This window comes from Quercus suber, unplaced genomic scaffold (genome assembly GCF_002906115.3).
Source record: "Quercus suber isolate HL8 unplaced genomic scaffold, Cork oak 2.0 scaffold_19, whole genome shotgun sequence".
NCBI classification, from domain to species: domain Eukaryota; kingdom Viridiplantae; phylum Streptophyta; class Magnoliopsida; order Fagales; family Fagaceae; genus Quercus; species Quercus suber.
In genome coordinates this window covers 533,779-548,466 of record NW_027069484.1, presented here as the reverse complement: position 1 = coordinate 548,466, position 14,688 = coordinate 533,779, and the positions used below count along the sequence as shown (strand labels likewise).

The following is a 14,688-nucleotide window of genomic DNA, read 5'->3' as shown; positions in this document are numbered from 1 at the left end:
GCATGCAAACCATCCGGCCCCGGAGCCTTATAAGGTTTCATGGACCAAAGCGCATTCTTAATCTCCTCGGTACTAACCCTCCCTTCAAGAGATGATTTCACTTCATCAGTGAGCTGAGCACGCCACTGGTTTCCTAAGTTTGGAACCCGGTGACCAGTTTCATGAGAGGTGGTGTACAGATTCACAAACCCATTTCTAAAATACTCCATCACCTCCCTTTCCTCAGTTAACCAATTCCCCAAATCATCCATGACTGCTGCAATGTGATTCCTCTTTCTTCTTGCAATAGTAGACACATGATAGAAAGCTGTGTTGCGGTCTCCCTGAATCATCCAGTTGATTCTAGATTTTAGGGCCCACAGATCGCGCTCCTGATCAAGAAGAAGATCAAGCTCCTGATGGAGATGCTTCTCTAAATTAATAAGATCGGTGCTCGGATGACTAGCCAGGGCTTTCTGAACCCCGTAAATTCTAGCAATGACTCTCTTTTTCTTATGATGGACATTCCCAAAGTGAGTTTTATTCCACACCGACGCATCTTTAGAGAAGGTATTAATGCATTCTGCCAAATCTCTACCCCTGTTCCAGGCCCGAGTCACTACACTGGGAAAGGAGGTATCAGAGAGCCAAAACTCCTGGAACTTAAAAGGTCTAGTAAGGTTGATGTTATTGATAGGAAGAGACTCCATAAGAACCGGACAGTGATCCGAGTGACACCTAGGCAAGTGCGTGACTCTTGCATCAGGGTAGAGCAGACACCAATCCGGGTTCATGAAAAATCTATCTATTCTCTCAAGGATAAGATTATTAAGATCTCTTTTATTGGACCACGTGTATCTTGGCCCAGAGAACCCCATATCAACCATGTTGCAAGAATCCAGGCAGTCCTTAAATGCCAGAGAACGGTTAACATGAACACCTCTGCCCCCAAACTTATCCTCTTCAACCAAGGGTTCATTGAAATCACCAGCCATGATCCATGGCATGTTATGAAGTTCGGCCACCTTAGTTAAATTATCCCATAAGATACTCCGCTCCTCACATCTAGGACTAGCATAGATTGCAGAAAAAATCCAGCTATAGTTAGAGGGGCGTACCTTAACTTCGACATGGATTTCTTGCTCCGTGTTGGCTAGAGCTTTAACTTCCACTCTGTTTGAGTTCCACATTAGCCACAGTCCACCAGCGTACCCAATCGTTTCAGTGTGAATGGCCCCATCAAAAGGGAGCCTGTCTGTAATCGCTTTAGCTTTAACACCACCAAGCTTAGTCTCCATGATTACCATAATGGCAGGATCATGAATTCGGACCAAATCGCAGATATGACTCTGAAAATTGGGCTTCAGAGCGCCCCTACTATTCCAAATAATAATCTTCATAAATAAAAGATAAAAAAAAACGGGCGATTGTGTGACACAAGTCAAAAGGAGGATTTAGCTTCATCTCCTTCCTCGGATTCCATCCTATCCGCTTCACCAATATCATCATTCGTCTCTTTCCTGGGTTGAGAGCTAGATGGGATGCCCACACACCCAACTTCAAATCCCAAGCTTCCCTCACCTTCAAGTTGGTCCACGACGCCGTGCCCTTGGTCCTTGCTCTGAATCGGCCTAAGATCAACTGGGGATTGCTGATTTTGTTCCCAACCATTAATGGTGCCCAAACCTTCTTCATTGGAGGCCGTGAACTGGAAGGAGTCACTTGGGGAAGCCTTGGTTTCATGATTTGCACTAAAGGATGCACTGGCAGAGAGGGAGGTGAGTTTAGAGGAGAGACCTTGGAATGGGTTTGTGCCGGCGCTACTAGATGGGTTAGCTGGGTTATTTCTAGCAAATATCTTTTTGCTTCTCACTGAGTGTGGAAGCTTCTTTTTATTTATGGTCAAACCGGGTAAAGAGTCAGGTTTGCCCACAACCATATCATCAGGCTTCCCTTGAACATTTAAATTCGGGTTTGGGCTAAAGTCCAACGAAGAATTAATCTGAGACCCCCTCTTTGAACTGAAGTCCACCTCAAAGTGGGCTTTGCCCCTAGTAATGTCATTTCGGTGGATAGGCGGCCCAAACTTACAGTGCTCAGCCCGTGTGTTATTGGACGTGGAGTGATTAACAGATTTCCCAGCTGGTTTGGTGGTCCCCCCTTGGCTAAAATTTTGGTTTGTCCCCTTGTGGCCCCCTTTTTTCCTTGTCACGATCATCCATGGACCGTACTGACAAGAGACGTCCTCCACTACTCTCGCACTCGACGTGGTGTTGGCAGGTAAGGTACTGGCTGACTCAGTACCAACTTTCTCATGCCCAATGCATGACCCAACGTTCTCCATCGGAGTTGCCTCCGCTGTGTCCACCGCTTCCTTGCTCCTTCGAACCGTGTAAGGGCATGCTTCCTTCAAGTGACCCAGCCTCCCACAGGAAAAGCAAAGTTTCTGAATTCCTTCATAGATAACTGCCTGCTCAAAACGTCCGATGAGAATGGTATTTATCAATGGCTTGTTGATATCTATTTGGATACACATCCTCGCATACTTACCCCTTGCTTCCATGGCAGTATGCGTATCTATTCTTAGCACCTTCCCAATGGCTTCTCCGATCTCTCTTAGGACCTCTGCCTCATACAGTTCAAAGGGCAGCTCATAAAGACGAATCCACACAGCAACTAGCGATACGTTCGCTGACGAAGGCTTGAAGAAAGGTTCCCATGGCCTTATGGATAGGAAGTGGTCCCCCAAAAACCAAGGTCCCCGTCTTAGAACAGAGTTAAGATCTTCCTTGGAGAAAAAACGAACCAGAAAAAAGCCATAACTGAGGTCCACCACGTCCATTTTGCCCTCAGGTTTCCAGACTTGATTCAGTTTGCTTTGCATGTATGAGAAGCTCACTGAGCGCCCCACCAACTTGACAATGACTGCCTTGCACCAGCGCTCTCTTAATCGTTTCTTGGTGTCTTTCGAAAGCTTGATGGCCACCATACCGTCACGGAGTTCATTTACATCTTCATCGTCAATATCCGATTCATTTTCGGCATCCATAAGGTCCGTGAAATCAAAAGCATCAGTAAAAGCTCCAGGTATTTCGCCTACGAGCTTGTCCTTGAATGACACACTTGCTTTATTCCAGTGGTTATGGCTGTTTTGCGTAGGAGAGACATCACTGGGCCCCTCGTTAAACTCGGCATGACGGCTGTCTTTCACCTTTTTGTTGCTCCTGGCTAGCTCCGCTTCCTCTTCCCTAGAGAGCGTTCGTGGCTTCATTTCATATGGAACAATATATTTATATATATATATATACACACACGCATGTGTACACCAATAGCCACCAAACTGGCTTCCGTCCACTGACTGACAAAAATAAGTTGTGGGTATACTGTGCGATGCACGAAGATGCTTTTTAGACAATAAGTCCATTTTGAGATGCATCATTACTACTAATAATTATATTGAACTTTATATTTTTGTGTTTATGTTCCGCTAATATTTCATTTTTCAATTAGCAGTATATACACTCAGATTATTTTGTGATATAGTCGATCTTAAATAAGATTTTATCAATTTTAATTTTAGATAACTTTTTGTAAATGTAAATGTAAAATGTATTGTTAGTTTTTATCAATTTTAATTTTAGATAACTTTTTGTAAATGTAAATGTAAAATGTATTGTTAGTTAATATTTTTATAAGCAATACATACATTAGAAAAAAAATCTAGCCTTTATATATATATATATATATATTAATTGACTTGTTTTCATTTATAAATAAAAAGTATTTTAAATCTTTTAGTTTTAAAAAAAAATCTAAACCATCAATATCATAATAAATATCATGATTGAGTGGTTCCTGTCTCTTTTAGCAATGATGGACTTTAGGTTGAACAATAGATTTCAATAATTAATTTTTATAAAAACTATTAATTCTAATTTATATAGAGAGAGAAAGGAAGACTGAAATTTTTGGAAGATTGAAATTTTTTACACTATTGTAAAACGTATTAATAGAATACACAACATTCAAAAAGAATATAATATTTTTAAAAATAATTTTTGTTCATTAAATTTTTTGGTCTTAATTAAAATTTTTATTTTCATATTTGTAATACAAATTGGCCAATAAAAGATGTTTTTTTCTTTCTTTCCCGATGGGGGAGCTACACCTTACTTTTTTTCTTTCTTTGCAATACTAGAAAACAAATATTATACATATATATAAATATATATATATATTTGGTTCCTGTCTCTTTTAGCAATGATGGACTTTAGGTTGAACAATAGATTTCAATAATTAATTTTTATAAAAACTATTAATTCTAATTTATATAGAGAGAGAAAGGAAGAGTGAAATTTTTGGAAGATTGAAATTTTTTACACTATTGTAAAACGTATTAATAGAATACACAACATTCAAAAAGAATATAATATTTTTAAAAATAATTTTTGTTCATTAAATTTTTTGGTCTTAATTAAAATTTTTATTTTCATATTTGTAATACAAATTGGCCAATAAAAGATGTTTTTTTCTTTCTTTCCCGATGGGGGAGCTACACCTTACTTTTTTTCTTTCTTTGCAATACTAGAAAACAAATATTATACATACATATATATATATATATAGTTTCGCCTATATTATATTATATTATATTTTAGGGCCCTTTTTATTGGGGGTTAATTAATGGTTGAGCCACCCTAATGGATGCAAACTTTTTATTTTTACATTAAACTTAAGATCCGTGGAAGTTTGGCACCTGGCCGGAAAGTTCAAAAAGACGTTGAAGTTATTGATAATGACGACCATGACGAAGAAAAGGAACGTGTTTATGAAAATAACGTTGTCTCTCCCATATTGGATGACTGCAGGCACTTGGCAGCACACTTCCAACAGATCCAGTTTACCCATTGTTATCGCCAAGTCAATTGGTGTGCGGATTTGCTTGCTAGAATGGGTGCCGTTCAAGAGCTTGATTTTATTTTCTTTGAAAGTCCACCTGTGGACATTTGCAATGCTGTTGAGGATAACTTTAATGGTGTATATTATAATAGGATGTGTGCTGAACCTGTTGTAATTGCTTAGTTTGCTTAATGCATCGTCTGTTTACAAAAAAAAAGAAAAAAAGAAAAGAAAAAGAAACATTTTTACTTCAAAGTACGATTTTAGTTCACATGGTAGTACGTGTTTGGTGATGAGTATATACTAAAAAGTGTGTGACTATCATTATTCATTATTTAAACTCACAATAACAATCACTGATATGATTATATATGATCAAAGTCAACTATTAAACCCTACAAAAATCTTAATTCACTTTATACAATAGGTTTTCTAATTGAACTATTAACTACATAACCACTTACCTCTTGCTCAAAAAAAAAAAAAAACTTACCATATAACCTAACTTGTCCGGATCAAGTGAACTACTTAGGGTATTGCATCTAATGCAATAGTTTGAAATTGAGAATTGAAAAAAAAAAAAAATCAATCTTAACTATTAAATAAAAAAGAGTGAGAAAAAGTTTAAAAATAAAAGTAGTAAAAAATGTGTGACTATCATTATTCATTATTTAAACTCATGATAACCGCCTTTGATATAATTATATATGATCAAAGTCAACAATTAAACCCTACAAAAATTAATCTTAATTCACTTTGTACAACTAGTTACCTAATTGAACTATTAACTACATAACCACCTACTTCTTGCTCCCAAAAAAAAACAAAAGTATGTGACTATCATTATTCATTATTTAAAGTCACAATAACCATCACTGATATGATTATATATGATCAAAGTCAATGATTAAACCCTACAAAAATATTAATTCACTTTGTACAACAAGTTTTCTAATTGAACTATTAACTACATAACCACTTACCTCTTGCTCAAACCACACCAAAAAAAAAAAAATTTGAAATTGAGAATTTAAAAAAAAAAAAAATCAATCTTAACTACTAAATAAGAAAAGAGTGAGAAAAAGTATAAAAATAAAAGTAGTAAAAAAAAATGTGTGACTATCATTATTCATTATTTAAACTCACGATAACCACCTCTAATATAATTATATATGATCAAAGTCAACTATTAAACCCTGCAAAAATTAATCTTAATTCACTTTTTCAACTAGTTACCTAATTGAACTATTAATTAACTACATGACTTGACTTGTCTGGATCAAGCAAACTCCTTAAGGTATTAAACCTGATGCAATAACTTAAAATTGAGAGTTGAAAAAAAAAATCAATCTTAACAATTGTATAAAAAAAAGAGAGAAAAAAAAAATAATGTTTAAAAATAAAAGTAGTAAAAATATTTTGTGATGAGTGGAGAGGGGTAAATAGTAAATATCACTGCCGCCGACTTTAGAAAGAATTTCCAATTCCGAGTTGGAGACGTACGTAGTATATGCATGTATATATATAATAATATGAGCAAATTAAACCCTACCATTCTACCACTATATTCATTACTATACTTTCACAGTTTCTACTTCTTCCTCTTCCTCTTCGATCTTCTATTCTTTGAGTGAATCATTACTCTCTGCAATCAAACCCCACCCCTTTATTTACATCCTTTTTATTCATACTTGAGAAAAATTCATTACCGTTGAATATATATATATATATATATACATGGAGAATAAATTTACATGTACAAGTTCTGAATTTATGGATGAACCATATATCAGATTTCGTCCTCATAAAAGAGAACTGATCAAATTTTATCTTCTCAACAAGATCTTCGGCAGACCCATTGGTTACACCAATCCAGTGATGGACTGTGACGTGTATGGTGACCCAAAGATTTGGAGAAAACACTTTGAAAGAACTGGAATGCAAACTCTTTATTTTTACACTAAACTTAAGGGTAGAAACAAAGGGAAAAGAGTGGGGAGAGCCACGGAGTTTGGCACCTGGAAAGCTCAAAACGATGTCAAAGTTTATGATCTTGATGATGATGAAGAACAAGAACGTGTTGTTTTCAACAAAAGACAATGTAAACATATTGGGTCTAAGAGAAGCTTCAGCTTTGTTGCGAGGAAAGGGTTTGATGCCAATGGTAGATGGACCATGCACGAGTACAGACTCGATGGAGTCTTCAAAAGCATACGCAATGATGTAAGTTTCTTTTTTTTTAAAACTGTTTCTTGATTCTTTTTTGTTTTTTCTTCCCTTTTATTGTTAAAAGTAGTTTTTTTTTTTTTTTTTTTTTTTTTTTTGTCTTTCAACATGTTATATATTAATTTTCTTTATAGAGTTATAGCACTGTTTCTTGATTTTTTTTTTTTTTTTTGGGTTTCTTCTTATTATTATTATTGGTATTTTTTTTTCAACGCGTTCAGTTTCTAGTTGATATTTGTATGTTTCTTGATTTTTTTTTTCTTTTGTTTCTTTATTATTATTAATCGGAGATTTTATATAGGGTTCTATTATTATAATTAGTATATCATTTTTTTTTTCTGTTCCAACTTACTTGCAAGGAAATAGCATCATGATAAAATCTTTTATATTGAAGAATATAATATATCTTCTTGTTTCTGTATTATTTGTTTGGAAATTAGTTCATCAAAAAAAAAAAAAAAATTGTTCGGAAATTAAATTGAAGTATACATATATATATATATATAGTTATAGAACAATTTTGTTAATTCTCATCCACAGTCAATATTTAGTCGTTTATTATATGAACTGTTTGTTTCTAAATGTTTTTTTTTTCATTGAATTGCAGGAAGAGTATGTCCTCTGCCAGATTAATAAAATGGAAAAACAAGGAAGGAATACTAGAGAAAATTCACTCAAGAAAGAAGAAACTTCTCAGACAGGGTCTACCTCTGAGAATTTCGAGTGTCCTCAACCTGCCAATGTTCAGAATCCATTTCAAAGTTCTCAAGATGAAGGAGCACAATACTCGGACAAAAGTCCACTCTGGTCTGAAATTAGATGGTAAATGCATTTGAAGAGATCATTTGGATATTGATTCATTCTTTACACAGCAGTTTAAAAGCTGTTCTTGAATATGTGTAATCCTTTGGTGTAATTCATTGTTTGGTTTTGTATTTTCGGGATAAAGTAACTGGGCAAACTTTAATCACTGTTCTTCCATTAGAGGTTTAGATCTTTTTCAGTTGGTGCACGGAGATATACATATAGTATCTTTATTTTTTTTAGATGTATGCACTCCGTACATCACTCTTATCTCATTCACTCCCTTGATCTTTTTGTTTATCTCTCTTGTTTTTATAATGTTAAAACAATATTATTAATAATCGCCAATCGGTGGTGATTGAAGTTTCCATCCCCTCATCAATGGCTATGCTTCATAGCTACCCTGTATCCAAACTTGTTTTTATTGTTGCTGGTTATGTCTTTGTTAAGGGTAATTTGTGAACTGCAGGTGCAAATTTTTATAGATGTGATGCATTTAGCTCCTTCATTAGGTATAAATCTGAATGGTCCTCCATGCTCATGGACCTATGCAGCTATACTCATGCTTCTGGTCCTGGTTGAGCCATGTTGAATGGTCCTCCATGCTCATAACTCTGCATGGACCTATATAATTATATATTGTCTTAACAGCACATTCAACTATTTTTTTTAAAAGCATCTTCACATCCAAAACAGAAGTTTGGTCCCAAAAGATTATTTTTCCAATTATCCCTCTAAACTATTATATCCAGAAGGTACTGTATTTCTACAAATATATAAAGTCAACATCAATAAGATCACTAAAAAAAAAATACAGAAATGCTCCTATATATACTAGCAAATTCCATATCTCCCAAGCTTTAGGTTGAAATTGCGAAGCATCTTCTCACCAAATTGCAGATATATTTGAACTACTTAACTCACATATCCTGCATTCAACCTACAAGAAGCAGCAAAAAACAAAGACATGAGATATAATACATTCCCACTCCACCAAAAAAGAAAAGAATAAAAGGCTGTATGAAATCAACTAAAACAATGATATACGAGGAAAAGAATAACTTGAATAAATAAAAGCTATCATAATATTTTGGATGTGAATTTACAATATTAAATCATTGCAGAGGGAATTGAAATGTCCAACTACGCAGAAATGAGAGGGACAAGTTCACATGTTCAGACCAAATCCGATCACATTTCTGCAATAAGAATCCGGTTCAACTTCAATCCAAATTGAAAGATTTGTCATTTCAAACACTAGGGTCTACTTATTGTTAGAAATTTTGAGAACGAAAAAGCAATAGTGTAATAAATTAAATGCTGGAATCAAAATGTGAAAACATAACGGTGATCAAGAATTAGTCAATTTAAAATTGCATGGCACTCACTATGTCCATCTCTTTTGAGGAGTTGCATCCTTAGATCCAGCTAGGTGTCGCCTTTTACTCTTTCTTGAGTCTCCACCAGCTAACTGCTTTTGCCTTGAAGAAGACATTGCATCAGATTTCCAATTTGTAGATATTTCTTTAAGCGGACTCACTGATCGAGATTTTGAGCGCCAATCAGATGGTCTCACAATGGAACCAGAAGGTTTTGCTGGCACTGACATTTGATTTCTTGTAGAAGCACAGTTGCTATTCTTTACAGAAATTTCTTCAATTTTAGCAACACGAGCATGTGACCGGTTTGCAGAGGAGCAATCTGAATCAGAAGATGAAGGGCTAGTAGTACTATCCATATCATAAAGGAGATTATCAGTCATGCATGGAAGTTTCTCACTGGTTGAGTCTGAGGCAGGGAAGGAAGATCTCCGAAGCCTTGTGAAGTGAACCACCTGTGTTTAATTACATTTTAGTTATAAAATTCAAAACATCATAATCAAATTCTTTTTTTGATAGGTAATACATCATGATCAAATTCTTTTAGACACAATATCAATAACATTGTAACCCAACAAGTAAACATTGGAAAAAAGTTTATGTAAATATATCATCTGTTGCCTACATTTCCAACTAACACCATATTCTTCTTTTTCAAATGTGCAAAGCTTTTCCTCATTGAATTTCACATAGGTAGTACCATTGGTATGGATATCCTTTTTAAATTATAAAAGGTGATAATTCCATCATTTAACATAGAAGGGCAGTGCATAATGTGACTATATCATTACAAACAACAAAAAGCAAGGAAGTCCAATAATAAGAAAAGGAATGGGGAAGAGAGGAGGGGGGTGCGGTTGGGGGGGGGGGGGGTGGCGCGGCGGCGTGGGGGGTTGCAAAGATTACTTGTACTCTATGTACTGTAATTATGCCATCTCTAAACTGTACAGCCACCAGATTGTGACCACCTTCTTACCTTTTGTTCTAGGACCACCATGTCCTTCTTCAGTCTTGTGATTATCATGTTCTTCCTACGTATAATTTCTTCTAACTCTGAAATCCTCTGTTATGAAGGAAATAGATTGATCAAATAAAAAGCTTTGTTGAGAACAAAATGCCAATAAGGATTATAAATAGATCATTACCTTTGAACCAGCAACATCAGATGATTGGAGCAAAGTGGATAGCTTCTTTATGGTGGCATCCTTCTCTTCACAGTCCCTCTTGAGGTTGTAAATGTCTTGTTCTACTGCCAATGTGTTCATCTAATATAAATGCACCATATGGCATTAGAAATACACAAAACATATCTCTATAGAACTTAATTATCTTTTAAAACATTTCTTGTTCATTTACCATCTCTCCGATTCTTTGTTAAAAAAATGAAAATGAGTATTTACTTAACCCATTGCCAGTCTATTCCGTGTATGACAGTAAAAATTAGGATTCACTTTTTAATCAAAGACCTATATGAAGGTATTTTGAGACAGTATTGGTAGAAAATTTACACAACCAAAAAGGATCATCCGATGGCAATATCCCAATCATCAACTAAAATCAAATCAATGTGAAACGTTGCAAGCACAAGATGATCGAAAGGCAACTATTTGAAAGGAAAAAAAAAACACTTGAAGAAATCGTGTAGAATACAAATAAATAGCTAAGGTAATCTCCAATCATCCTCAACAATAAATAACAGGGAAAAAAAAAATCCTGTCCAGCTCAGAAAAATTAATTCCCTGCATTTTATATTATCAAATCAACTTATAGATTGATTTCATAACTATGTCCTGGTCCATGGTGATTTTCTTCCAAATATGTTATGCTAATGCATACTATTCCTAAGAGAGTAAAGCCCATAAGGTCTTCTTAAGATTGCGTCAACAAGATATGTGCTGCAGGGGTGTTAAATAAGGAGCACCAAGGAACATGTTATTTAAAATGGAGTACACACCGACATCTCAAGAATATTGAAACAGAGCTAAAGAGGATGATTTAATTGAACAGACAAGTAAACAGGGTTTATATATTTACCAAGAAGGAAAAAAAAAAAAAACCAATGTTCTTCAACTTCACCACCCTCCCCAACCATAATCATATAAAGTGCTAAGGTCAATTCCTGTTATAAAGGAATTAAAAATTTCCTATTGAAATATACTTGTCTCACTGTCTCTCTCTTCATAAAATTCAAAAGGAAGTGCATGAACAAGAAAAAAAAAATGCACATTCAGTACCCTAATTCAAGAACCTCTTCTATTAAAAAAAAAAAATTCTAAATCACAAGAACTACCTTATGTGATCATTAATTGCAAAATCAGATGTCTATTGAACTTTTTTTCTTTTTAAGTCAATGTCTATTGAACATTAAATATGAGATTGTTCTATATTTACAAATCACTATAATCAATAATGCTTCTCACCCTTCACATTACCTGAATGTCAGCAGCAGATGTGACACTTGAAGCCCAATCTGACAAATCAGACATCCGACGCTCTTCTGGTTCAGCATCATTTGAGAATGACATTTTATATTGAATTATCTCATCCCCAGTTGAAGATTTCCTTAGAGATTTACCCTGAAACTGAACTTCAGAAAATAACTAAGGGAATTGAAGCCATTTAACAGGGACACTGGAAAAATGTTAAAATTGAATTCTTACCTCCAAGTCACGATGTTGATCACAGAGCCAACAGCCGCAATCAACGAATTTAACCGCGTCAGAGCCGAATGCTTCTTTACATGGTGAATCTGCCCTCTTGATAAATGTAGTTTCAACCCCACCATCTGAGTGGTCACTAACAATATCAACGTCCTCACACATTTTGTCAAGCTTCTGTTGCATGCTTGAAAGCACCTGATTCTGAAGAATAATTTGGAACAAAACAATTGTTAAATTTTTTTTTTTAAAAAGCTTAAATCAAATTAGTTATTACAACTTTCTGAGTGGTGGTCCTTTACAATACTAACCTGCTCTCTCTGATTGCCAAGCTTGCACAGATTGTCAAGCTTCTGTTGCATGCTTGAAAGTACCTGATCCTGAAGAATAATTTGAAAGAAAAAAAAGTTCAAATCAAATTAGTCATTATAACTTTCTTCAAATAAGGTATAATTTTTTATTTTAAAAAAAAAATCAAACTTTATTGATTTTGATTCTAGAAGAATATTCAAAATTCGAAGTATCAAACTCTAGAAACTATTATCAAATTAGTCATTATAACTTTCTTCAAATAAAGGATAATTTTTTATTTAAAAAAATTAATTTTTATTGATTTTGATTCTAGAAGAATATTCAAAATTATCGTTAAATTTTTTTTTTTTTTAAAAGCTTAAATCAAATTAGTTATTACAACTTTCTGAGTGGTGGTCCTTTACAATACTAACCTGCTCTCCCTGATTGCCAAGCTTGCACAGATTGTCAAGCTTCTGTTGCATGCTTGAAAGTACCTGATCCTGAAGAATAATTTGAGAGAAAAAAAAATTCAAATCAAATTAGTCATTATAACTTTCTTCAAATAAGGTATAATTTTTTATTTAAAAAAAAAAAATCAAACTTTATTGATTTTGATTCTAGAAGAATATTCAAAATTCGAAGTATCAAACTCTAGAAACTATTATCAAATTAGTCATTATAACTTTCTTCAAATAAAGGATAATTTTTTATTAAAAAAAATTAATTTTTATTGATTTTGATTCTAGAAGAATATTCAAAATTCAAAGTATCAAATTCTAGAAACTGTTATGAAAATTTGCTATTCTATACACCCCAAAAAAAAAAAAATGTTACTGAATTATTACAATTTTTTGCTTAAGGTTAGATTCAAAAAGCAGAATTAGACCCAATTATTCAATGAAAATCACAAAATTAAACCAACCCCAGAAGGAAATCAGCAAACCAAAAGGCCCTAATGAAGAAATTCAAGCACAAACTACAAATTACACTAAGATTAAACGTTACCAGAAGCTAAATCACAGAATCTAAACTCTTAAGCATAAACCCAACATTAAAATATGATTAGTAAACAGACCCAGTTATTAATTAGAAGCAGAACAATGAAAATGAGCTAAAAAATTAGGCCTTTAAACCAAAAAGCAAAACGCTTTTTAAAACAAACAAACACAAACTAATAATTACAATGTAAAAGTAAATTAAACAAACCCTAAAATTAAGTCACGCATTAAATTGAAAAGAGAGAGAGAGAGAGAGAGAGAGAGAGACCCTAAGTTCCACAGCTTCTGTGAGCTGCCAAATGAGCCGGTTCTTCTTCGACTCGGCGACGGCGACGCCGATCACGGCAACGATGAGGAACCTCTGGATAGGAGTGAAGAGCTCCCAAGCCACGGCTTCGGCTCGGCTCAAGCCGACAGTTTTAGCCGAGCTGGCTTCCTCGGCGTTGACGAGCCGCCCCTGGAGTGACACCCATGCGAGCCGCTTAGCCGAGACGATCGGACGGCTCGGCTGAGAGAAATTGCTCGAGAGCCGACGCGTAGAAGGAGTCGAAGAAAACGGCGCCAGAGAGACCAGAGCCGCGCCGCTGGTTTCGAAGCCGAATTCATTATCGGCTTCTTGTTCTTCTTCTTTCATCGCTGGTTTTAAATGTGAATGTGAGAGAGGGAGAGATTTTGGGAGCGTGATTGAAGCTATTATTATATATCGTTTTATTGAATTTTGAAAGGTCGTTTTGGGTTTTTGTGTGATAATAAATTTTTGAAGTTGTACTTACTATTTTTATGTATTTGTTGTGTGTATCTGTGTTTTTGTATTTTGAAAATTTTTTGAACTTCGGATTTTGAGAGGGAAAGGTTTAAAAGCACAACGACAAAATATAGAAGATGAACGTTATATGGACTTTCACACGTTGCAAACCTTTGAACGTTAGGTTTTGTTTGTCTCTACTTCTTTACACTTTTTTTTTCTTAAGTAAAGATTTGACAGTTGAATAAGGGATTTGGAGTTCAATCTTAACCCACGCTAAAAAGTAATTGATGTCTTAATCTAATGGTACAGAGTTATTTTAAAAAATGGATACCATAAGTTGAAACTATCTCAAAAAAAAAAAATTCATGTATTTGTGAAAATTTAGATTATATTAAAAAAGTGAAAGATGATTTGAAAGTGTACTAAAAAAAATGGATAAAAAAATAATATTTTAATAAAATGTAATATAAAATAGATAATTTGATGTGAGTGTTTTTAAAAAGTAGTTGTATAAAATAGAAAAAATATGTTTTTAATACTAAAATAGACATAAATTTTTGCATGAACTTGTTATGCAAATGCTTTATTCTTTTATAGGGTGTTAAATTTTGGGGTATATTTGTTGGTTTCCTGAGATTTTGGTGATAATATTTGGTCAAATGGCATATAGTGGTAATTAAATTAGTATTTTTCCAAATTAATGT

General features: G+C 34.3%; 3 protein-coding genes across 5 annotated transcripts in view; 1 reads left to right on the top strand and 2 right to left on the bottom strand.

Annotated features, from left to right (window-relative positions):
* LOC112040734 (uncharacterized) overlaps nucleotides 1–1,277 on the bottom strand; it is a 3,451-nt gene extending 2,174 nt beyond the window's left edge. The window contains exon 1 of the mRNA XM_065762150.1: nucleotides 78–1,277. Within this exon, the coding sequence (XP_065618222.1) occupies nucleotides 78–1,277 (1,200 nt within the window). The remainder of the gene's footprint in view (nucleotides 1–77) is intronic.
* A 5,479-nt stretch (nucleotides 1,278–6,756) lies between these two features.
* On the top strand, nucleotides 6,757–7,930 carry LOC112028012 (protein CUP-SHAPED COTYLEDON 1). The gene is made up of 2 exons (XM_024060647.1): nucleotides 6,757–7,101; nucleotides 7,712–7,930. The coding sequence occupies exons 1-2, from the start codon at nucleotides 6,757–6,759 to the stop codon at nucleotides 7,928–7,930; spliced, it is 564 nt and encodes a 187-aa protein (XP_023916415.1).
* Nucleotides 7,931–8,607: 677 nt separating this feature from the next.
* LOC112028050 (uncharacterized) lies at nucleotides 8,608–14,149 on the bottom strand. 3 transcript variants are annotated; one of them, XM_065761621.1, is made up of 8 exons: nucleotides 13,505–14,149; nucleotides 12,670–12,738; nucleotides 11,948–12,148; nucleotides 11,720–11,863; nucleotides 10,433–10,552; nucleotides 10,264–10,350; nucleotides 9,297–9,742; nucleotides 8,608–8,848 (listed from the first exon to the last, which is right to left on the bottom strand). In XM_065761621.1, coding segments are annotated over exons 1-8 (1,434 nt in total). In that variant the 5' UTR covers nucleotides 13,871–14,149; the 3' UTR covers nucleotides 8,608–8,847. The 3 variants fall into 3 exon arrangements, with proteins under 3 accessions (XP_065617693.1, XP_023916469.1, XP_065617689.1); XM_024060701.2 differs by lacking the exon at nucleotides 12,670–12,738 and adding an exon at nucleotides 12,256–12,324 and having other exon boundaries at nucleotides 11,720–11,869; nucleotides 13,505–14,138; XM_065761617.1 differs by having other exon boundaries at nucleotides 11,720–11,869; nucleotides 13,505–14,043.
* Between the last annotated feature and the right edge of the window lie 539 nt (nucleotides 14,150–14,688).